Source organism: Nelumbo nucifera, chromosome 3, assembly GCF_055504915.1.
Source record: "Nelumbo nucifera cultivar China Antique chromosome 3, China Antique-T2T, whole genome shotgun sequence".
Taxonomy (NCBI): domain Eukaryota; kingdom Viridiplantae; phylum Streptophyta; class Magnoliopsida; order Proteales; family Nelumbonaceae; genus Nelumbo; species Nelumbo nucifera.
The window spans coordinates 110,025,381-110,050,400 of NC_142651.1; the positions used below are offsets into that span (position 1 = coordinate 110,025,381).

General features: G+C 37.3%; 2 protein-coding genes across 3 annotated transcripts; one reads left to right on the plus strand and one right to left on the minus strand.

The window, feature by feature from the left end:
- The first annotated feature begins 5,028 nt into the window (after positions 1-5,028).
- LOC104607133 (pto-interacting protein 1) lies at positions 5,029-10,957 on the plus strand. 2 transcript variants are annotated; one of them, XM_010272667.3, is made up of 8 exons: positions 5,029-5,326; positions 6,457-6,570; positions 7,021-7,271; positions 7,359-7,485; positions 9,037-9,310; positions 10,004-10,136; positions 10,252-10,338; positions 10,642-10,957. In XM_010272667.3, the coding sequence occupies exons 2-8, from the start codon at positions 6,486-6,488 to the stop codon at positions 10,771-10,773; spliced, it is 1,089 nt and encodes a 362-aa protein (XP_010270969.1). In that variant the 5' UTR covers positions 5,029-5,326; positions 6,457-6,485; the 3' UTR covers positions 10,774-10,957. The 2 variants fall into 2 exon arrangements, with proteins under 2 accessions (XP_010270969.1, XP_010270968.1); XM_010272666.3 differs by having other exon boundaries at positions 5,081-5,326; positions 6,452-6,570.
- Positions 10,958-15,147: 4,190 nt separating this feature from the next.
- On the minus strand, positions 15,148-22,747 carry LOC104607134 (putative receptor-like protein kinase At5g18500). The gene is made up of 8 exons (XM_010272668.3): positions 21,711-22,747; positions 20,214-20,899; positions 20,000-20,104; positions 18,695-18,817; positions 18,442-18,612; positions 18,096-18,225; positions 16,855-17,067; positions 15,148-15,601 (listed from the first exon to the last, which is right to left on the minus strand). The coding sequence occupies exons 2-8, from the start codon at positions 20,879-20,881 to the stop codon at positions 15,476-15,478; spliced, it is 1,536 nt and encodes a 511-aa protein (XP_010270970.1). The 5' UTR covers positions 20,882-20,899; positions 21,711-22,747; the 3' UTR covers positions 15,148-15,475.
- Positions 22,748-25,020: the final 2,273 nt, after the last annotated feature.

A 25,020-nucleotide genomic window follows, 5' to 3' on the forward strand; every position in this document is an offset into this window, starting at 1 on the left:
CCTCCTCCAATCACTCGCTTCACTAATTCTCTCCTCTCTCAGTTACTCCATTAAATTTCTTAAAATTTCATGAATCATTTATATATATATTTTATTTTATTCTCTCTCCTCTTCTCATTAATCTAATAAACCAAAAGCAATTTGCTTATAAGTGATCATTTCAATCCAGAACAGCCCAAGCCCACATCAGGCCTATAAATTTTGGGGCCACGCTTGGGCAGGTCGACGCAGTGTGATTAGCATTCCTCAAAATAGCATATGTTTCATTTCCAAGACACACTAAGCAAAATATCCCTTGTGACTCCAGCTCGAGTTTCGTAATTCATTTGCATAATTTCATATCCTTTCTAGTTTCTGTACGTGAGCTTTAAACTTTAGAGCTATGGTGAGAATGGGCCGGGCCTGCGCTGGTTACCTGTTAAATTTAGATGAGCCCGATGCCCAGCATGATGCTCTTCAAATACATGCACCATTTGCTAATTGCAGACCCATATGCACAACAATCACAAGTTTAAAACTTCAGATCAGATGGCCTGAAATGTGATTAATTCGTTATCCTTTTCTTAACTTGAAAGTTTAGAGGGTATTTTTTTTAATAACAACAATTGCCATATCAGCAAAGACTATATAATTTTGTTCATGTGGCAGTTGCTTTTGTTTTAAAAAATAAAACCAATCATGTTGTCAAACGGGTCCGGGTTCGGATGTAGTAGGCACGCTAGGTAAACACAATGAGTGAGCATCTAATAGCTGTGTGACACCTGTCCCAGCTAATGTGCTTTTCATCTAAACGTTTTTGTTCCGTTAGACAGGAATTATCTATTATTTTATTATTTTTCTTCTATTGTTCATTGTCTTCTCCCTCCGAAGCCAAAGGCGAACCAGCGGCTGCCGCCTTGAGCTTCTCCCCGGTGATCCCTCTTCTCTCATCCTCTCCATCTCTTTCCCTCATTCTTTTCTTCCCTTATCTTCTCTATTTTTATTTTTCTTTTCCTCCTCCTCCCATGAGCCACAGTCACAGTTCTCCATGTCCGCTATTCCCCATCGACAAGAACAGATGACTTATGGTGATGCAGTCCTTCTCAGATTCCCCATTCGATTTTAACAAAAACCCAACCTTCTCCAGCCCCGTTTACTTCCATATGTTTCCTTCTTATCACCCCACTGTTGTTGCTCAGTCATTCTAATCATCAATCGAGCTCCTGCTCTGTGAACTTTGTTGTTCGAACTGGTGGTTATCCCGATCGAAATCCAAGAAAATCATCACCAGTCGAGTGCTAACAGTCCCAGATTGGATCGGATTAAAAGTCTCTTGCAGCATCGTTGCTCAGGCCAAAATTTTGATTCAGGTACGTCTCTTCTCCTCTACGATTTCCCCTTTTTCGTTTTTTACTTATTAATTCTAACGGAACAAAAACGTTTAGATGAAAAGCACATTAGCTAGGATAAGTGTCACACAACTATTAGGTGCTCACTCATTATGCTTACTTGATGTGCCTACTACATCCGGACCCTTGTCAAACACCCCTTTAATTTGTCAGTAAAATAAGACTTTTGTTGTTCAATGCACGTTTAAATCTTCGGTGCCATACGGTTCATTGATAATTGCATTCCCCCAATTTATTTCTTTTTCTGTTTTGCTTCATTTCATTAGTTTGGTTTCCACTTTCCTTTAGCTTATCTACATCTATATCTATATCTATATCTATCTATCTATCTATAGTGCCACAAGCCTCATTTGCAGTCTCCCCATCTCTCGTGTTTCACACATGTGAAAAATTAAAATCAAAGAATCTACTAAAATGAAAAACTTTTAAATTATCTTAGTTTGTGTTTGGTACCATTGATGTTTCTACTTAAAACATTTTTGGTTGACAAATATAAATTGGCATACAATTATTATTTGAGGTATTTATGGTTGAAATAGGCATACTTTAGGAATGCATGTGCGAGAGGCTGTTTCTATAGACATTAAAAATGATTCAAAGAAGGTAAGGGGTCTTCTGCATTTGCTCTCATTTAGTGAATCATTGAATCAGAGTCCATTGCTCTTTTTAAAAATGGTTTTACTTCAAAAGGCCAAGAACCCCTATCTTATCCTTCAGGTCTTGAATACTCCTATAAGACCTCTCAAAATGAGAAAACAAGGACCCATTTGATTTTCATTCCCAGGGGAGAGAGGGAATGGCCATTCCATAGGATTCCAAATCTATCCAACCAAACAGCAAGTGAAATGGAAATAGACCCTTAAATGCATTACATGGCGATGCCTTCTCATTTTCTCTACAAGTTGAACATGCTTGCAAGCCTAACGTTGGCGTTACTATTATTCATTACTCATTACATATGAGAATGGTCACAACACCAACGCCGTGGTGACCACCAGACCAGCCAGAAATCAGCGTTGCTTATGATTTTAATTATCAAAACGCGCTTTTGATTTGGACGGATACTGATTTTTGAGTTTTAACTGCAACGAGACAAGAAGAAGAACCACAGGTTGGTCAATTCAGACGGCGTGAATCCACTTATTAGAGCTTTGACTAATCTTCCTCTGATCTGATCCTGTTTTGACCAAATCGACCTTTCAAACTAATTTGACGCACGGCACTAACCCTCTTTTGATTGGGTAAATTTTGCCACCTGGCATAACAGTCGCTGCTAATTTACTAGAACCTTCGATATCAATGCGCTTGATGTTGCACTTTCCTAGTTTCACCTCGTTCGTGGAATTTTGAAAATGCTATAATTTTTGGAGACCGGATCTGCTACTCGGGCGCCTCACACGCGCCCAAGTGTGAGGAGCAGTTCCCGTTCCTAATTTTTGATAGGCACAAAATGGTACATTTGGTGGTAGTACACAAATTCCGTTTGTCAGAGGAAAGTTGGCGAACAGGTGATGGATTCAAACCATCTACAGTTCTACGCGTAACATTGGCAAATGGCAAATCACGCGCACCACATCTTCTTCGTACATGTAGATCCCACATGCCAAAGCTGACATCCCGTGGCATGAATAGGCCCCTATCTTCTGGTACGCTAAGAGGATTCTAAGGTGATGCTTGGCATTGGTTCGTTTCACGGGACCCGGTTTACAAGTAATTGTTTCACCAGTTTTTTTTTAAGAAATACAAAAAGTAGGGATGCAGGTTGATTGGGCGATATCTCAAAAAGTAGTTAGTTTTTTTTTTCCTTATTACCGATCATAAGGGTGATTCAGGAATTTGAATCAAGAAAAAAAAAATTTGACGTTTCAAGAAACCCCTTCTTTCCTGAATCCTAAAGCTAATAATTGCAAAAGTGTTTTATTGGGAGAAACAAAATATCAGCAAAAATGAAACGCTTGTGAAATGCACCCTTCCAAATAAGTACTTATTAGTAAATAAGTGATTAAAAATAAGCACTCCCAAACTTGGCTCTAGTATCACTACTAGCCCGGTGAGGGAGGATTTAGTAAGTCCTAGATCCTACTTATCTTTCTAAGCGTATCACCTGTATTCCCTTAGTTATTTGAATTTTGAGAGAATTCACATATGCACCCTACAACATATCCCAACCATGTATTGGGAATATCTCTCATTGACAATTTCAAGAGATGTTCCCAATGCACACTAAGACGTGCATGTGGGGCGTTTGTGGAGCGCCTTCTCTGGGGCACATATGTGATCTCATTTTGAGAATCCAAACATTTCTCATACATAAAAATGCAAAACCCCAAACCCTTCTCAATCCTACCTTTCTTGCATTTAAAGTGGGATAGATTGGATTAGTAGGTTAAGTTTGAAATTCGCATCTAATTTCCTATTATTTAATGTAATATTTAAAATATAAAACAAGTATAATAACATGAATAAATATTAAATTTTCTAATTATTTGATTAAAGCATATAAAAAATGCATAAGCTATTTATTATATTATTCACATACAATTTAAAATATTATTAAATTCAATACTTACTCATATGCCTTCCAAAAGCATGCCACATGGAGGGTTGAATTTAAAAATAATGTTGTGTCTTGCCTCTATCCATATCTAGGGGTGAGCAAATGGATAGATTATATCCGAAATCAAATGGAATCGACCTCGGACCAATCTTGAATTGATCATATCCATTTTGTTATAAGGTAGGGTTTGGTTTCAAGAGGTTCCAAATTATTGGAACCAATCCCCACCCAAGCCGGTTCTAGGGTCTAAGGGTTTATCCTACTCGAACCAACTTGATGAGTCGACCTTAATTAGCCTAGGTGGAATTGGCCTTGGAATTGAACTTACATTGAAATAAACCCCAAAATGCTTTTGAGAATGTAAAGATTTAAACCCAAACACTCATTATTATAAAAGCCATGATCTCACTTGACTATGGAGTTATTTAATTGATCTGATAATTTATTTTCATTTTAATATTTGAATATTTATAATAAGTAATGTAAAAGTTGTTTTTTTTACAAACTTGATAAGTTTTGAACCATACATTAATATATCATAATAATTTATATATTAAATTACCCAATTTTATCAATAAATATAATATAAGTTTTCAACTATATATTATATTTATTAAAAATATGTTTTAAAGAATATATTTCATTCTTTAAAGGAGATAATAAGAGAAGAATTGGTTTTATGAATACACCGGGATAACCAACCTTCATAGTATAGGTTTCCGATTCCAAAAACCTGAAAACAACCCCTACAATCAAAACAAACCACCGATGCTCACCCTATCCATATCCGTATAAGTTATGAATCCGAAAACCCGTTCTAAATCAAATTTTTCATTAGCAAGCAGTCAAAAGTCCGACATCAGTTAAAAAGATTCCGGTGGTCAAATGGTTAGTGAGTACCGTCGAATGTCGCGGTCATTACTCCTCGTAAGTCGTAACTCGTAAGCATCCATCTTGTACAGTTCTACCTCACCGAAAACATTACTCGGTAAAGAGAGGAAGTTAATAAGACATAGTAATTACTCTGACAGCAATGCCACGTGGTTTAATTATATAGTCCAGTCAAGTCCAGCGAACTCAAACGCAACGAAAAGGAGGAAATAATAATATAAAAATATTCAGTCTCTTCTGGCATAAATCAAGGAATCTCGGACACACCACCGCTTCTGTAGCATGCGCTATCCTGCGCGCCCTTCCCTTCGCCTGTTCGCCTCTCTTGTGCAGTTGTGCAGTTGCTGGCCGGCTCCGGATCCTCAGAGCTCAGACTGAACTGCTCCCAGAACACGAAAGTTATAGCTCTATCACTCTCTCTGTGGGAATTGGAAAGTGGTTTTGAAACGCTGAAATCTAGAGCGTAAAAGATAAAAATTGTCGAGAAAAGGTGTGTTTTTTTTTTTTTCGTTTTTCCCCTACAATTTCGAACTTGTTTCTTGGAAGCCCTAAAGTTTAAGGTTCAGATCGATAATCGATCTCGAGGAACTCTTTAGTTATTATATATTCAATCAGGTTTCTTCAAATATTCTCTTAGACTTGCATTGAGAAGAAAAAAAAACTGTATATTGACTTAAAATTCATAATAAGCTTCCCTTTCAGTTTACGGAAATTAGTGCAAAGATAACCCTTCTTCTGGTTCTTCATGTATTGCTGCAGTAGATATTGTTGTTTTTTATTTCTTGTGTTTTGTTGATTAATTAACCGTCTATTATTTCCCCATCTTTACCGCTTCTGTTTTTCTTTTTGATTTTGACTATTCTTATTGTTGGTTGAATAGCTTTGATCTGGATATGGGATAGGATAGATGGACCGGGTTGGTTAGATGCTAACTGTTTGGTGGTCAGTTAAGCCATCCAATTCGATTGTGGAATCATAATCATATTATTTGAGTTAACATTCCATAAATCTAATTTTTGCTCCATTAGAATTTTGTGTCTACCATGTTTTGGTATATAATCTTTGGTTATTTCCGACAAAGAATATCATATATCGTTTGAATTTGGTTTAAGAACATAATTTAGGTTCTTGGACAGGAATGAAAATTATAATAATCAATATAAGCTTTATACTATCTCTTTCCTCATTTGGAGTATTACGCAATACCACATTTCAGATTACTAATTGCCCAAGCAACACGAGTGTGAAGTATGACCTTTTTATTGGAACTATTAGTTATGTTTTTCCTGCACGTTGATATGGATGTCAGCATCGGTTATTTGGCATGGAAGGAAAAAAATTAAAATCATAAATAAGCTGTGAGCTTTCCTGCAAACTTTGCACCGATCTGTTCCTAGGGAAGCCGTATTAGTTTGCAGCATTTTCTTAAAAAATGCTAAATTAAATGCCTCTTCACCTTTTAAGTTAATCCATGGCAATATATTCTTGAATAGTCTCAACAATGTTTACCTTTTCCCCATGAATGGCCTGCTATATTTCTTGGTCTTATGAGTTATGACTTCGTTTTTGTTCTTTGGAATGTTTCCCTTGCTAATCCAAACTGAAAATTTGTTAGCTTAGAAAGGGCGTCTGACTAAAGAGAAAGAACCATGAGCTGCTTCTTCTGTTGTGAAGATGATGATGTTCGCAAAACTGCAGATAGTGGAGCCCCATTTGTGGCAAACAATTCAGCAGGTAATCCGCCATGCCTAACCTGTAGTTTATGATGCTCATTTGTGGCAAACAATTCTACTTTGTGTAAGTTATGTTTCTTTGCCTTGATTCATTTTGCAAAGAGTTTTTATTTCCAGATATTTAAGCTTAAAATGTCATTTTTTTTTCTTTTGGATAGATGCTGGAAGGGGAAATTTGTTTCCGATGCTAATCACGAAACTGAAAATATAAGCTCCATGTTCTATATCAAAAAATTTTGGCTCTTTATTTGATATATAATTTTGTAATAATAGTTGCTTGTTTAAGTAATTTCTTGAATGAATACTTAGATTCATGCTTCAAATCTATTTATATCTTAGAAACCAATGCATAAAAGTATTCTTTGTTATAGTTATTACAGATCCTAGAGTTATGGTTGTATGTTTATATTTCATCAACATGAGATTGAGGAGAAGTTCATACAAATTGCAGGCAATGGTGGAGGTTATCCTGCCACTGAAGTAGCACCCAAAGGTACTCAGCCTGTAAAAGTCCAGCCTATTGAAGTTCCTGCCATTTCAGTGGATGAACTGAAGGAAGTGACCGACAACTTTGGGACAAAATCTTTAATAGGAGAGGGCTCATATGGAAGAGTATATTATGGCCTTTTGAAAGATGGAAGGGCTGCTGCCATCAAAAAGTTAGATGCTAGTAAGCAGCCAGATCAAGAATTTTTAGCGCAGGTTGGGCTTCTTTGCCTACATTAGTATTGTTGGCATGTTATATGCATATTTTTACTTATAGTTCATCATTTTGATATGACTTTACAGGTTTCCATGGTATCAAGGTTGAAGCATGAGAATGTTGTTGAGCTGCTTGGTTATTGTGTTGATGGAAGTCTCCGTGTCCTTTCATATGAATTTGCTACCATGGGATCTCTTCATGATATTCTTCATGGTATGTAATCTTACATTTTAATAATATTCAGCCAAAAGCCTAAATCCTTTTTTGACGTGCAAATGCGTGAGGCAGAGCATCCAGACTATTTAACATGAGGCATAAAGCCAGCCTTCCAGGAATGAGAGATTTTTCACTCTCAGCTCAAACTGACCGAATTTTGGACAAATAGAGCATGCAAAGGAGCAATTTTCGAGAGCAGGCTTCACAAATAAAGGAAACGAGTTTTCTTTATTCTGTTGATATCTATTTTCTAATCACTTACATTTATGATGTTATGTTGATACCACAAGTCAGATAAATCAATCCAGATATTCATGGCTTTGACTGAACCCCCTTTTTGGTGCAACAAATTGCTTGTTTTGAAAACATTGGATGAATGTCCAAAAACTCAAGTCTTTAATCTTACACAAAACCATCCCAATGGAGTTTCTCATTCTGAATTCCAAATATAGTTTGTGACTTTCTGTTAGCACCCTGATACTGTGAGACCAATGATAAATGGCATATTTTCAATTCATGAATGAATTATGAGCTTTTAGTCTCATAGAGATACATGGTATTGCTATAATTTGAAAGTTTCTCAGTAATGTTGTAATTAAATTTTGTTGACACTCGGGTTATCATTTATCATACATTCTGCCTGTTATTTGTTTTTGTTGCATCAAGCAACGCAAATGTAAGAGGAGTAGACACAAGATTACTTGGATCATTATCATCATCTAAGCCTTGTCCTATCTATATGGGGTCGGCTACATGAATCTTGCTTTCTGTCCCTTTCTACTCAATGCCATATCCATTATTAAATTATGGGCACTTAAATCATTTATTATGACATCCACCTAAGTCCTTTTTGGTCTGGCCCTATCTCTTCTAGCCCTTTCTTTAACAAATCACTTTTTCTAACAGGTCCTGTAGATGGTCTTCTATGCACATGACCTACACCATCTCAATCTACTTTCTCTCATTTTATCACCTATTGGAGCTATTCCTATGTTACTTTGTATGACTTCATTTCTAACCCTATCCTTCCTAGTTTTGCTACTTGTCTATTCATCCGTCTAAGCATTCACAATTCTGCGACACTCATTTTTTTAATGTGCTGTTTCTTAACTGCCCAACACTCTGTTCCACCATTACTTGGATATTGCCCCATATTATCAGGGAGGATCAGTTGGAGGCTTCTTTCCTTTTTCACGTTTTAGTACCAGAAATATTTTTTTCCTTAAAAAGTTCCATGCTATCCATCAAAAAGCATAGTCAAACAAAATCAGTGTTCAAACTCAGAAAAACTCCTAAAACAACAGAATATCGCTTCATCTTCTTGATTTGATGAATTTTGTTATTCAATGATCATTTGTTTCTGTTTAGTTCAAATATTATTCATGGATCTCACATAGATTTTAAAAATATCAAATTTATTTCAGATACATAACTTTTCAGTTAGTGCCCTTGGATTACTACCCCAAGGTTCTGTGTCATATGTAAATCTTGTTTTCAATTCATCTCCTTGGTGATGCAAACAATTCTATGTGTGATTTATTGATGTAGGGCGAAAAGGTGTAAAGGGAGCACAACCAGGACCAGTTCTATCATGGGCACAGCGAGTAAAAATTGCTGTAGGGGCTGCAAAAGGACTTGAGTACTTGCATGAAAAAGCCCAGCCTCATATAATCCATCGTGATATTAAGTCCAGCAATGTTTTACTTTTTGATGACGATGTTGCTAAGATCGCCGACTTTGATTTATCAAACCAAGCCCCTGACATGGCAGCACGTCTTCATTCCACACGTGTTCTTGGAACTTTTGGTTATCATGCTCCAGAGTAAGATCCTTCCTGGCTTATAAACAGATACACATCTGCTTATTTCTATATGGAAAATTTGGAAAGCACAAGGTGCTCGTTGTATGGCTCATATTATGTCCTATCAGCAATAAAGTGGCATGCATGATGGCCAGGCTGGGGACTCACCTAGGAGATATCAAATGCCAAAACTTCACTGCTATTGTTCAAACCATCTAAATATGCAATGCCGTTGTGTTACAACTGAAACAAAACATTTTGTGGTGATTTGGACCTCAGAAAGAAAAGACCAAAGACCAATTATTACATGATCCTGGTCAACTGCTCAAAATTCTACCTACCAAAAGGATGGGAGGTCCCATTCACTGCACGTGAGCAGTATAAGTCTATACACTGTGGTCCCCCCCCCCCTCCCCCCCCCCCCCCCAATTGTCATTGGAAGGGGGGTAAAGGTTGTATTTGGTTCTCTCCTGGAAATAAGTACAATTTATTGTCTTGTTAATGATTAAAAAAAAAAGGAATTAGATAAACCACCACCTTACAACTTGGTTACCTGAGTTCTCTTACAACTACGTATTTGCTATCATGTGGACAAACCTTAAATGATTGGGACATGGCTTAGTTATCTACTATCTTCTCAGTAAAGACATGGTTCAAGACAATGTACTCTAAAAACTGTTACAGCTACCTATAATCTTCCATTGTGGATGACAGATATGCAATGACTGGACAGCTCAGTTCAAAGAGTGATGTTTACAGCTTTGGTGTCGTTCTGCTGGAGCTCTTGACTGGGCGTAAGCCTGTTGATCATACATTGCCACGAGGACAACAGAGTCTTGTGACATGGGTATGAACTTTGGAGTCTTGTGACATGCATTGATTTTTCATGACATTGGCATTAAAAGTTGTCTTTTTTCTCTCTGTTACTATGCTGATACCTGGAAATCCTGAATATATATCAGGCCACACCAAGACTTAGTGAAGATAAGGTGAAACAATGCGTTGATGCAAGGCTAGGAGGAGACTACCCTCCCAAGGCTGTTGCTAAGGTAAGAATCTTCTTCGTCCTTTTCTTTTAACTAGTATTTATAACATTAAACAACGTAATATGGTAAATGGATTACTAAATGGGACTTTTATCATATCCATTTACATGTGTTTTTACCCAAATTTAGTAAACTGAGTACTGAGGAAGAGTAAAACTTGAAAAATTAGTGGCAGTATTCCATTTCCCTATCGCTTCAATTTCATGATATGTTTATACTTTATATTACCCAGAAATAGGTAAATGCAATAATCTATGTTTATACATGTATCTAGCATTTTGTAATCCCATCTTAAATTGGAAACAGATGGCCGCTGTAGCAGCCTTATGCGTGCAATATGAAGCTGATTTTAGACCCAACATGAGCATAGTGGTCAAAGCGCTCCAGCCTCTGTTAAATGCTCGTTCTGGACCACCCGGTGAAAGCCCAAATTTGTGAATTCTCAATCTCTTTCATTCATTGTTTTTGTAACTGCGTGGTTGTAGATTTTACCAATATTCCATACACTGTAATTATTTAAACGATAAATGATAAAAAGGCTTGTTGGGTTTGAAATTTACATGGCATGTGGGATCTGTTCGTAGATCCTTTAATGGAAATGGCAACTTAAGTAGTGACAAAATTTGGTGCAAATGTATTTCCATTTTTTTTTTCTATTTTGAGTAATGGTGCAAATGTCTTTCCAAATGACCTCCTTTTCACATGACGAGCAAATATAGCAATATTAGGAAATCACAACAAGAGGACAAAACATAGGAAATCACAGAGGATTACCAGGGGTCACGTCCTGTCCTTTAGTACTTTATGGATTCCATGAGCACTGGCCACGTGGTGCTAGCCAGCCAGGATTCGCCTGTAAGTAAAATCACCCTATTTTTAAGTTTGGTTGTTGTTGTTGTTTTTTTTTTGAACGAGGCTCTAAGACCAATTTAACTGCATGATATTCAAGGCTCTTAAATTACTTGAGTTATACTTGTGTTAAACTTCATATAAAATCAGGTGGAGAACAAATTTTACACTACAAAGAGGTAGGAATAATAATCGAGATATTTGTGTGGGAAAATTTTAACTTTCTTTTTTATGGGGAAATATCTTTTATAGGTGAAATCATACATTACAGTCTACCCACACGAATCCAGACACCAAAGCCGTGAATAGGGAACATATCCTCATGAATTACAATTGAGAATATGCAACTATGCAAGTGTCATGGACACATGGGCGTGACGAGCAGGTTTCGTTGTAGTGTCTTGTGTGTGGGCTTGTAAGATAGTATTGTTTTGTGGGCATTAGGTTCGGACTCTAATACAAATGTGAAATTTTTTAAGTGGCGTTCGATGGTTTTGAAGTCTGATGTTTGCTTTTCAGAGCCTCTGAAAATAAGTGCATTTGTGTTGGCGTTGTGCCAACAATAACTGTTTATTTCACTATTTTGCCCTCCATTGGAACCCAGACTTGAATCATCAAGGAGAACCCCAACTTGCGAGCAGCCTCTCTCTCTCTCTCTCCCTTTCCTTTATTTGTGTGGATGATAAATTGATGGGTGTGGATTGGTTTATACCACACATTGTGGTAGAGATTAATCCACACTACATCACAGTCCATAACTGTTCTGAACTGTGGATAGATTGTGTGGACTGGACTGGTGTAGTCTATACCACACTTTTTGATTCCATGCATCTCATATACATTTTATGGGAGATCTACTAGTCTATCATAAATGTCTAATTTTTTTCATTTTATATGGTAAATAAATTGAAAAAAAGGCATCAATATGTAGACAACAATTGCATTTTGTAAAATAATTAAATATTAAAAAATAAAAAATTATTATTTTAAATATTATTTTATTGATAAAAATATTAAACATTAATATTTAAATAATGAACAAAGAGTTGAGAAGGAGAAACGTTAGACTTGTGCTAGAATAAACCTTAAAAATTATTATTTTATTGATAAAATATTAAAAATTAAAAATTATTAAAAAATTAAATAAAGTGAGAGTAATTAGACCAACATAACGCATGTGCACTACACTGAAACCTTCCCACAAACTGTCCACACCATAGTGTGGACCATCTACGAGAAAATACTATAGATGATAAATTGGGGTGTGGTCTGTCCCTATTCACACTATTTTATGTACGGGGACCATCTACACATAACAGAACACTATATCTTACTGTGAACAAGACCAAAACAATGCTCATTGCTGAAGATGCAATGCAAACGACAATAGTAGAAGACCATTCCCTTCTATTGTACTAGAGGAAAAAACTCAAATCAGGGCTTGAATTAGGTTTAAAAGAAAGGGCAACACAAGCCATTTCAAAAAGTTTTGGGGCCATTAAGGCTTTGGCCAAAATGGGTCTGGTTGCGTTAAGCGACTAAACCATGTCTTACCATTTCAAACATAACCTTATCAGAGTTTGTATTCAAATCTAAACACAAACAGATGGTACATACTGAAAGCATCAAAGCAATAAACGTCTAGCATTATCAAATGTAACCTTAATTTGCGTGACTAGAGTGAACTAGAGTCCATATTTGCTACCCATACCCCCTACAAACACTATAACCGTACACTGGGAACATTTCTCTAGAAATGACAATATGAGAGATGTCCCGATATGCGACCCCAATTCCTTTGGATTGAAGATCCAAGTGCATAAAAATAAATCCACTCCGTTTCAAGGGCAAAACAGAGCCAAAGAATCCCCTCGAAAGAAAAATGGAGCCCACATGAAAAGCTTTGTGGATCATACTGCTCGCCAAGCATAGGAGATGCATTAATTTTTTAACCACACCGGATTTCCTACCCACAAAATGTTCTTACAAGAGTATCCTTCGAAAGATGGTGTTTTTTTAGGCAAAAGAGTGGTTATTTATATTGTAAATGAAATTGTGCGAGGTAGCATATTCATAGTAGAGTGCCTTTGATATTTACAAGCATAATAAAGCTAAAAGATGAGCTAGTGCGTTCTTAGTTCTAGATATGTAAATGAATTTTAAGTCCCTAAACTGACTTTGGAGATGTGAGTTTCACCTAAAATGCATTTGACCGATCCATATATGTTCCATTACTAGAAGGTTTAACTTCTTTACTATTATTTCAATATCCAAGAAAACTCACACTGTTTGGCATTGCAATGCTATAGCCCTTGATGACTGCACAAAGCTTTGCAAGTTGACCCTTGGGCTGCAATGATCTGCCTATCACTAGATTGCTTGATGACAAAACCAATGCCTGCATTGTCTATGTGTTGATCATACGATCCATCAGTGAATACTAGATAATAGTTCTCAGTTATTGGGCTTAGGGATAATGCATTTAATTTGTCATGACAAAGAGTGAGACATGAATCAACAATTATTTTATTTGTTTTGTCCACAAAAGAGACAGGATTTACATCCTTGTTCAATGAAACTTCTTGTTGCGTGCCTCCCGGATCATATATAGAAGTACCTAAAATTTGGACTGAAAGCATAGTATGATATATGCATTAAAAGATTACCTAAGTGACTGAAGCCAATCCGAAATAAGTTGTTGTAGATATTCATCATTCACTGTACTAGGGTTTATACCAACTTGGGTTTGACACCAAACCAAGGTTCTAAATATCGATACGTCTGATACGTCGGTAGGGGCATATCAAACAGTGTCGGTACTGTTTTTTTTTTATTTTTTTAACTTTTTTTCAAATCCGGTTCATGGGGATCGGTTTAAGGTTACTCCACCCCCTAAACCGGTCAAAACCCCGATACACCCTCTATAGGAGCGTATAGGGGTGCTCCCAATACGTGTCGATTTTCTGAACCTTGCACCAAACAGCTCTTGCAAAGTCACACTTGAAAAATAGATGCGAAAAGGCCTCCACTTCATGATTGCATAAAATGCATGATATCTCTGCATTTCTATTCCCTGGTCTCAACTTACTTCCTGTCCTCCCCATAGAGCCTTTCATGCAAACACTTGGTATCTAAAGGACACTTTAATTTGTCAGGTTAATGACGCATTTAAAGGAGGATTTGGAAGAGAAACAAGTTGGGTAGTTATACTGTGAAATCTGCATACCAGACATTTTCAATCAAAATTCATTTCTTCTTTCTCCTTCGAGTTTCTAGAAAAAATCTCAAGCGTGAACTTCTGGATTTACTCCTAGTTAGAAACTATCATGTCTAAGTTCATCTATAGATACAAGTAACCCGGTAATCGTGTAGATATTAGATACCATTGCATATGGTTCAAGTAAAAATGGGGAGATTTTTTGCTCGATGACAAACCTTAGAAAGAACCATTCAACATGTAACAGTGAGGGTGAGAACCCACAAATCCACAAATGAAGTGAGTTCCGCCCAAGGGATTTTCTATATCGAAATTCAAACTGATTGGAAATAGTAGTAGAGTGTAAGATTCAAAATATCGATACATCTGATACACTGATAGGTGTATATCGAGCAATATTGATACTTTTTTTTTTTTATTTTTTTTTAACCAGTTCAGGGAGGGCGATTTAAGACTGCTTCACCCCCTGAACCAGTCAGAACCCTGATACAGTCTGTAAAGGCATATGGGAGAACTCCCAGAATAATATGTATGGGCCAATACAGGCTGATAAGCACAAAGCCAACCGTCATAGCGTGTCATCAAAGCAGGGAAGGCAAGTTGGGGACTTGGGGCCAAAGTCCAAACTCTCGAGTCTCGACCCAAAAGCCTAAAACATTGACAGTCCCAAGTGAAAAGCATATTAAATGTTACAGTGTTTCAGGTGCCCAACTCCCATGTGCTTCCCTCAATTAATAAAAATTCCATTTTTGCAGCAAGAAAAACATTTCATGAAAAATAAACGAGAATTACAGATAAACTAAACTGTACACACCACCAGTGGTTTGGGTTCTCCATTATAACATTTTCATACACAAAATAATCCTCACCATCATCTACAAGAAACAAGAAAAACCCAAAAGACACTAATGAGCCTCTACCCTGCTTCCCCACCACCCGGTGCAAGGCTGCACAGCTGCGCCTTGTCACCCTTCGATCTGGTGTCAAGTAGGCAGACTCAAGAATGCAGTTGGCTGAAAGAATTTAAGAATAACTCTATATTTCTAGGATTGACTAAATCGCCTTCATGTTAAATTAAGTCCTGTGGTTTCTTCTGCTTTCCACTCTCAAATCAGGATTGTCACTCTTGTCCGTGTCAGAGTTCTCCCTCTGGCATTCAATCTCCATGCTCCCTGCTTGACTCCTCCGGTGCCTTCGATCCTGAAATTTTTCAAATTCCTTATCAATTAGAATCTCAGCTAAAATATCACAGAAATGACTACTTCAATTCTAGCATAACCAATGCAGTGAAGATTTTGAGTGAGAACCATCATTTTGATGGGTCTCTTGGAAGTTGGAAGATATCCCTGGTGCTATGTGATTTCTTCTATTTTTTTACCGTGGATGTTCTTGCCAATAAAACAAATGACAGAGCCCACTCCTTTGTATGAGCCTCACCTCTATCCGTAATACTATTATTTAACTTTCCTCATATGCAGGATTAGTAAAATTAGATTTCATTATTTCGGAAATGACAAGCAAGAAATATTTAAAAGACATTTTCAGATGGAAACTAATTTTTAGGTATCACCATTACGTGCACAAGGATAGGGAAGAGGGTTAACATTGACTTATAGAAGGAATAGAAGAAACGTTTTATTTGTGGACCCCTTTTCCTTTAACCCTCCAATGAGCCAACGTAATTGATTTTAGCCCAAGAGGCTGCATGTCTTCTTTTAACTAGGAGTAATCAATGTTATTGGGGTTTCATCTTTTTTATCAAATAAATGCACATTTCACTATAAAGAGCAGTGTTTAGGAAACCAAACCAAACCATCCAATCAGACCAGTTGAACCACGAGCAGGCCTTGGCCAGTTCGGTCTCACCCCAAGAATCGGAATTCTTAAAAATCCAGTGAAAATTGGCTGACCAGCCTGTTCCACTAGAAAACCGGTGAACCAATCCCGGCTTCATGTAACCACCCAGATCATTAAATAATTGAAATTTCAAAACATGCATGACAACATTTGAACCCATAACTTCTTATTTTCAAGTATTGTTTAATTACCATTAATCCACTTCTTTATTCGTGTTAATTAATGACTTGATTGTATATATTACTGTATTGCAACGTATTTTAAAGAAAATGTGAATTAAGACTTGAACCCTAGTCATTTGCTTTAAAAATTAAAGAACTTGCCATCCATCCACCATATTTAAGTTTGATAAAAGTATATATATGTCATGTCATCACGGCTCGACCTCTGGTTTTACCCCAGTTGAACCTCTGACCTGTAAACCTCTCCCTTTTCAGGTCCTATGCCTGGTCCAGTTCTCGGAACATTGATAAAGAGTGAAAGACTTGGTTCATTCTATGAAAGCTGCCTAAAGATAACTTCTAATAAATTCATTTTATAAAAGCTTTGTGAAACATAATCATGTTGGCATTTGAGATATGATGTCAGAATCAAACCTCTCTGGGTATGGGATACTCCTCTGACTCGAGCATGCGGGCAACTTGGCCCATCTTTGGTCTCTTGTCTGAGTCAGGGTCAACACATCTCAAAGCAGTCAGAAGAGCTCTTTTCAAGGCTCTTGTCGAAGGCCTTGTCTCAATGTTTGGGTCCACCACTTCTTCTGAACGCCTGCTGCCAACCATCATTTTGAGCCAGTCAACCATATTTACCTGCAAGAACAACCATAACACGTTTAATGACTGAAAGAATTCTAATAATGAGATGTCCATACTTGTGAGAGTTTAGAACCAGATATATATCAGGAGTAATTAATAAGGCTGTAGGTAAGGGTATGATAATAGAGGACATACAAAAAGCATGCAAGATTATGTAAAACTCAAGCTTCTACAAATAGAGAGATGAAAAAATAGAATGTTTACAACTCGAGCCTCTACAAAACTTGAATATTCGAATCAATTAGTCAGGTGCTCAATCAGACTCATACTCTGGCATTTTGGAGCTTATAACTAAATTCAAATTCTCTTGGTCAAGCATATGCTTCCAAGTATTCTACACAATTAGCCAGGTGCTCAATTAGATTCAAACTCCATTTCGGAGTTCATAACTCAAGTTCTCTTGGTCTCATGAATAACTGAGATTCAAACAGCAACTTGGTTAACCTGTTCTCATCAATTTCATGTTATTATATCTTATCCATTGTCTTCCTTTGCTGTCATAGCTTATTTGTCAAAAAGAGCAAAGCCATTATTAAGTTCACAACTATGATTCTACATGCAGCTAAGCACAAGAAAGCAGCAACAAGGGAAGCCAACATAGTTAAAGATGAGAAATGAATGTAGTAAATGGAACTAATTTGAGCAACAAGGGAAGCCAACATAACATATTCTTGCATCTGAGAGTTAAGTCATCTAGAAATTCTTGAAATCAGTTAATAAGGAAATAGAATGAATACAGAACGGCATTGTATAGGAAAACAACAAGTTGTTGAATTCAGTAGACTTAGTTAAATAATTGAAATCATAGGAAAATTCTAGAAATCAGACTCTTCATGGTTCCAGAGGAAAAAGGAAATATGCAACAATTTCGGATGGTAATACTGATGCGTATCATATAGCAGTAGACCTCCATGATAGAAATATCCATATATGATTACTTTATAATATAAAATCCAGTAGCACTATTTTTGCTGTTTTGCAGCACTGCCAAGTATATTGTTTCAAGAGCAACTTCTGCTGACCTCATTGGCTGGCCGACTATAGTCCACAGGATCTCTTCCGGTAATTGCTTCCAACAGGACAACTCCAAAGCTATAAACATCACTCTTTTCATTCAAAAGACCAGTATTTGCATATTCTGGAGCCACATACCTAAAAGTTTTGAAAAACAAAACAAAGGATGACTATTACTCCACCAAGAGCATTTAAAATTTCCCATTGATAATTCAAAGTTCAAACAGAAGTAAATAAAAGGGAAAACTCATGCCCTTACTCAATGGAACTGATCAAAAATATTAAAAATCAGAAACAAGAATGCACAAACAGAGAGAGAGAGAGAGGACTGGATGTATATAGAAATTTAATTACCCAAAAGTTCCCATCACTCGAGTGGTAATATGACTTTTCCCTGCACCCAGCAACTTAGCTAGACCAAAGTCGGATACCTTTGGATTGAAATCATCATCGATCAATATGTTGCTAGATTTGATGTCTCTGTGCACCACTTTTGGCTCAATAGCTTCATGCAAGTATGCAAGCCTGCAACAAAAAATAGGATGTTTACAAAAGGGAAATCTAGAAAGGGAAACTCAAAATTTCAGATACTATTGAATCAACTTACGCCTTGGCAGTGCCAAGAAGAACCTTCATCCTGGCCTCCCAAGTAAGATATCCATGCTGACGCATAGCCCCATGAAGCCATTGCTCCAGATTCCCATTGTTGACATATTCGTAGACCAACATCCTGAACATTGATACTAAACGTGAAGAAAAGCCCCAACTATCGAAAAAATATGTGAAGCAAAACCTAAAATCTGAACCACTAGAACCCTTTTCATTAATTAATAATCAGAGTGAACAAGGGATCATACAAGTAGAAGTAAACCCTCTAATAACCTAATACGAAGTTGAAAAGAGATTCTATAAGTTCTTAAAATATTTTTACCAATAGTTCTTAGATAATTTTATATATGTTTTTTTTTTCTTGTTGCGGATTAGATCTTCTCTGTGCATCATGCCAACCATGAAAAAGAAAATTTTGAAGTGTTTTTCCTCTGGAACAAGTCTCCCTTTACAATTAAAAGAAAAACATCTTTCTTTAATTAGTTAAATTATTTTTTTGTGTTTGATGAATTTAATTAGCTAATTTATTTTTTACTCTCCAAAGGCCACTTTGTGCAAAAAAATGCCAAAGGTTAGTTCCATTTCTTGTCCCCCACCCCAAGACCCCAGATAGCAGGGACCAAAACTGGGTAATGGCCCTTCTTTATTTTTTAAACACTCCAACTACTTAACCCATTTTCAAAATGAAAGAAAGCAAACTTAGGAACTTGGGTTTTGGCTTGGGCAAATGCAATGAAAACTGCAATAATGAAGGAAAAAGAACGGTTTATGTTCATGCAACCCAAACCAACTTGAGTGAGACATGAGAAAACGGTGGAGGAATTTGTGGGTAATGGAAGAACAGGAGACTTCTTTCTTCTCTTCCTATGCTTTGGTATTGAGGACAATGTGTGTGTGCATAGAAAGATGGATGCATGGACAAGCAGATAGGTGCATAGTATTCCTCCCTAAAAACATTATTTGATTTGTAGATACCAGAGAATATTGGTTTTGAATCATGGAATCAAGTTGGTTGCTTAAATTTTTGTTAAATTATAAGAGTCGCTTACTTATAAAATATTAATTATAAAGGGTGTAGAAAGGCTTCTGATATACAACCAAAAGAAGGCATTTGAGGAGTGAACGTTTTATCATTATCATTATCATTATCATCCAAGCCTTATCCTAACTATAAATACTGCATGGTAATTAGTAAACATATACAACTATAAATATACAAACAGTCAACTACTTGAGCACAAAAGATAGTAGCAAAGACCCACAAGAAACATTGTATAAGGTGGAAAAATAAAGGATCTTCTACCTGTGTGTGCCTTCAATGCAGTACCCTAGCAGTCGAACTAAGTTTTTGTGGCGCACATGACCGATGGCCTCAACTTCCACACTAAATTCTTTTTCTGCTTGGCCTCTATAAGAAAAGAATTCAAGCAGTTATATGCGGTGCACCAAGAAACTGAGAGAAGAAAGAATAAACAAACATAGTTGCTTAGGGTAAAAGATCATTTTTGTGAACTTACAAATTGTTGAGGAGCTTTTTAACTGCCACTGGTGTCCCATTGATCAGATGACCACGATAAACAACTCCATACCCACCCTCTCCAATGACATTTTCTTTTGAAAACCTGTTTGTAGCAAGTTCCAGGTCCCTCAAAGTAAACCAGTGACCCCAACCAAGGTGAGAAAATTCAGGCAGGCCAACTAAAGGTGATGGAGCAGTGATAGGGTGTGAAGAAGATGACCTGTATACAGTAACCGTCCCAGAACTCCCCTCTTCTCCAGACTGAGAACCAACATCATCTTTGTCCATATGATGAAATGAACCTGATTGGCTGGTATTATCCCCATTCCTTGTTTTGCCCATACCCAAATGAACCATAACCCTGTCCGACTCTTTGTCACTGGACTTGTCATGAATTGTGAGAAGAAACCCATCACGAGGACGGAAATCATTTGTTGATACTTGGTCAACCCTCACTTCTTTGATTTCCTTAGAAACTGCAGGGATTTGGCTAAGCGGAAGATTGTCATTAGACCTTCTTGACCTCCTCCGTGAAAAAAGACATATGACCATCACAGTGAGAATGATTACAATAGACAGCATGACACATATCCCAATCAAAACCCACACCTTGAGGCCCAATACACCTGTTTTCTTGGATAACTCAGCGTTGAGATCTGTGGCCATTTTTTCAGATGAAGATGCCTGCAAAACATGACAAGATAATTCACATTCCAGTCCGAGTGTGGAAGCCTTAGCTTTGACATATATTTTTAGTTTTTTTTTCTACAAACACAACATTGTCTAGACGTTACTACTGCATCTTTCCAATTTCAAGCTCAATTCTGAAACACCTTCAATAGACTAAGATACATTTTGTTTTGTTTTTTGAAACTAGCATTTCTCGGACATTATAAAACTAATGGAATTACTGAAATTTTTTTGTCAAGTCTGAAGTCCAACCAAATTGTTGAATATAAATAGATGAAAAATAGAAAATGGTTCAATGTTTTCTCAGAAAAACAAGAAACCCAGCAATAAAAAAAAGTGAAAAACAATGATGCATAATATATTACAAACTAGGAGGGAGAAGAGAGGGAAAAAGGAAAATTTATATATATATATATATATATATATAGAGAGAGAGAGAGAGAGAGAGAGAGAGAATATAACTAGAGCACGAACAGGCCCATTTCAACAGACAAATGTGATCAAATAACACAACCAAGAAAAGGGGGGAAACAAACAACATAAAACAAGAGAGTTTCAAGTTTTCAAAACCCTCCTTTCACCAGCATAAACAAGATGACCACAGTAAGCAACCCAATTCATAAGTATTATATATTTATTTCTTCATTCTCGTACTAATAACAGACTCAACATAACCCATTTTAATCTCTAGTGACAAAGACTCCCTCGCCCAAAAAATGCAGTACAAAGGGGAAAAACGAATAGAAAAAACAAAAACAGAACAAAACAAAATTTTCATCTTTTCAATGAAATCTCATTCTCGTACCTATGAAGAGATTCACGAAGCAGATTTCACAGCCCAGATCTCTGAACCGCCTTCTCGACACCTTTCCCCGATGCCAAAGAACCAAAGATTAACCCTAGATCTCCAATCAAAGAACACCCCATGCTGAAATAAACCGAATCCAACAAACCCAAATCAACCCCATTGTCCAAACACCAGATATACGCCCAGTTGGACAGGATTTGCTTCCTGGGTTTTCCCTGGTAAGCAAATGGCAACTTGAATCTAAGCTCAAATGGACCTTTCTGGCACCACACCTCCCCCTCTTTGAAAACCCTAACCCTCTAAAACAACAACTATAATCCCCTCCCTTTGCTGAAGAAATGTGCAGAAAGTGCTGGGACATGGAATTCAGGGTTGGGGGAATAATAAGAAGGGGTGGAGTTATCAGTGGTAGGTAATGAGGAGAATGCCTTTCAAACAGTAAAAGAGAAGCATGGAAGTGGAAGGTTTCTTGGGTCTTTCTTGATTTCTTTAAATGGCTCTGAAGGTGACAGATTATCAGAAACTTAATTTTAAAAAATGCGATACCTAATAAAACGTTTAAAACTGAGAACTTTTGTGGGTTTTTTATCTTGGATTTTAAAAACCCAAAAAAAAAATATCTTTGATTTTCGATGCTTTTGTTGGTCAAACATCAATAGAAAAGAAAAAAAAAAGTAGTGATGATTACAGTAGTAATCTCTTTGATTAGGTTGGAGAGAATCAAGATAAAGAGATTGGATTGGATTACCAAAGCCCTTAAACTACTCTGAAGCTGTTTGAATTACCAATGTACCACTTTGCTTAATAATTTGAAATTTTTACAAGCATGGATGATGGACCTTTTTTATGAAGCAAAAAAATAAAAAAAAAAACAAGGACCTGTTTTAGAGTTCGGTGAAAACTATTTGATTGCAATGGGCCGGGGCCGGGTATTCAAAGAAACAGACTGGATATCAGAAATTTCTTTTTTAGTTTCTGATAGATTGTAGCCCGGATTTCTTCCTCACACCCACCTCCCAAGTAATTGCAGGCATGCATCGAGAAAATCTTCCACCAATGAAAACATATGCAGTTATTCCTGATGTGCGGCTGCAATTTATTATGAGGTGTGAAGAAGAAGCAGAGATCTGCTATCAATACAATGGATGCTGCGTTTAGTTGCAGTACAAATTTATTTGTACTTGTACAAATGCATATGGGAGTGGAAATGAAAAAAAAAATATAAATTTTCATTTAATGTCATTTTAATTTACTTAATTTGCACTGCATTCAAACAAAGTAAGCTAAAGTTTAAAACAAAAAAAAAAATTAAAATTTATACTCAAATATTGCCAAAGTTTTGCATTGTAAGCCCTTCACTACGGCAAAATAAGGGGAGATATTCACAATGGGCTACTGTAATGACATGTTAAGCTCTACGTCCACTGATAGGGGGGGATGATCCCCACATGTCACTGTAATGACTTGTTGGGGCAGTTTTTTGAAGCATATGTAATAAACATATCTGAACTCATGAGGAGTATTCTGTGAAAATTAAATCCTGAATCAATGGACACGCTTCCAAACCAATATATGCCACACCTCTCACCATAACTGAGATGTGGGGACATATGTTGGAACAGTTTTTTTTTTTTGGAGGAGATCCCAGACTCGGATTTTTCCAATTCCATGATTCCGACACCTCAACTCACATCACACGTTTCCACCAAAATTTGAACACAGTAGTTTATCGAACCGAACCAACACATGACCAAATTTGGCTCGAATCAATTCGATTACACCCCCATTGTTTGTGCCTCTACTTTTGCTAGATTTCGTGGTTTGTTAGTTGGGCTAAAAAGAAAGCACGAAAAATAGTATTCTTTTATTGCAATACAGAAGAATTTTTTGGGGTGGGGTCATGTAGCAACAAAAAAATGGGCCCACTTATTTAGCCACATCAACTCTTTACCCTATGTCAACTTCATATCATGTGGTTGTGGCTGTGGCAAAATAAGATCATTTTTCAAATACATACATACTTGTATGTATTCTAAGAGTCCGAGCATAATCAGAAAATGATAAACATTTATTGATTAAAGTTTTTCAAGCATCATACTTGATGGAGGTTGATTTGACCCAACCCCTTGAGACAATGACACATGGACCTGATTCAACACAAGCAATAGCTGAGCACCACAACCTGACTGCGATTAAGTAACGAGCCCGCAGGACAGCTCGCTACGTCATAGTTTGCTATGGGGGGAGCTCGCTACAACGCGAGCTCGAGGTCCCCCGAGCTACTGAAAGGGAATACTCCAAGACTATCTCTACTCGCGAGCTAGGGTAACCAGCTCGTTCCGACACTTGGGCAGAAGAACTGCCCCAAAGACTATCGATGAGAGTCACCTCGAAACACCCCTGGGAGCTCGTTACAAAGTAGCTCGCGACAAGATAACTCGCGACTAAGCAACGCGATGCTCTCATGAAGCTTCTATCTAACAAGACCGTACCCGTCAGACTACGCCACGTCTCTTGATTGACGGCGCAGTCCCTGCCCATTCGACAGACTGTACCCGCGTCTCTCGACAGATGGTGGTGTGTCTATCCTCCCAGGACGTGTCACCCATCCAATTGGGTAGTACCCTGCAACGGTCACCTGCGCAGCCCTGGCAAGTAACGGTTGCGACATAAGCCTAGTGGCGGTTACACCCGATTTGACAAGAATGCCCCTGTAAAAGCCCCTTAGTCGAAGGGGAGAGAGATCTCTGATCTAATCTGATTTTGAGTCACCTTACTTGCTCTCGAGCTAATATGGAAGAAGTCAGTGATTTAGCGCGACCTACACTCTTTACTTTCTCCCCCAACGTTCTAACTTAAGCTTCGGAGTATTCCCACAGGGCAAATCCCCCGGGAATCCTTCACCTTCTTCTTCTCAGGTGCCGTCCGTTGCCAGTCAGCAGCCAGCTAGGAGTGCCCGGATCGTGCGACATCAATACTCTTCCAATATCATAGAGATTGCTATTTTCATTTAGGTCCGTTTTCATATGATTTAAAAAAAAAAAAGATAAAAAGAAAATTGTTCATATAACTTCCACTCCAAAGCCACAAAACAAATGCATCTCCGAGAAAATCAAAGTCTCTTTTTTAGGGGTCCTATTTGGGTGGGCCTAACCCGAACCTGAATTGGCCTGAAATTTTACACGGGATGAGTTTGGATTTTGGGCTAGGTTTGGGCTCAAGAAGTTGGACTTTTTTTTTATTTTTTAGGGCCGGTTCAGGCCTAGCCCTTAGGTAACCCAAACCCGGCTCAGCTATACACACATAT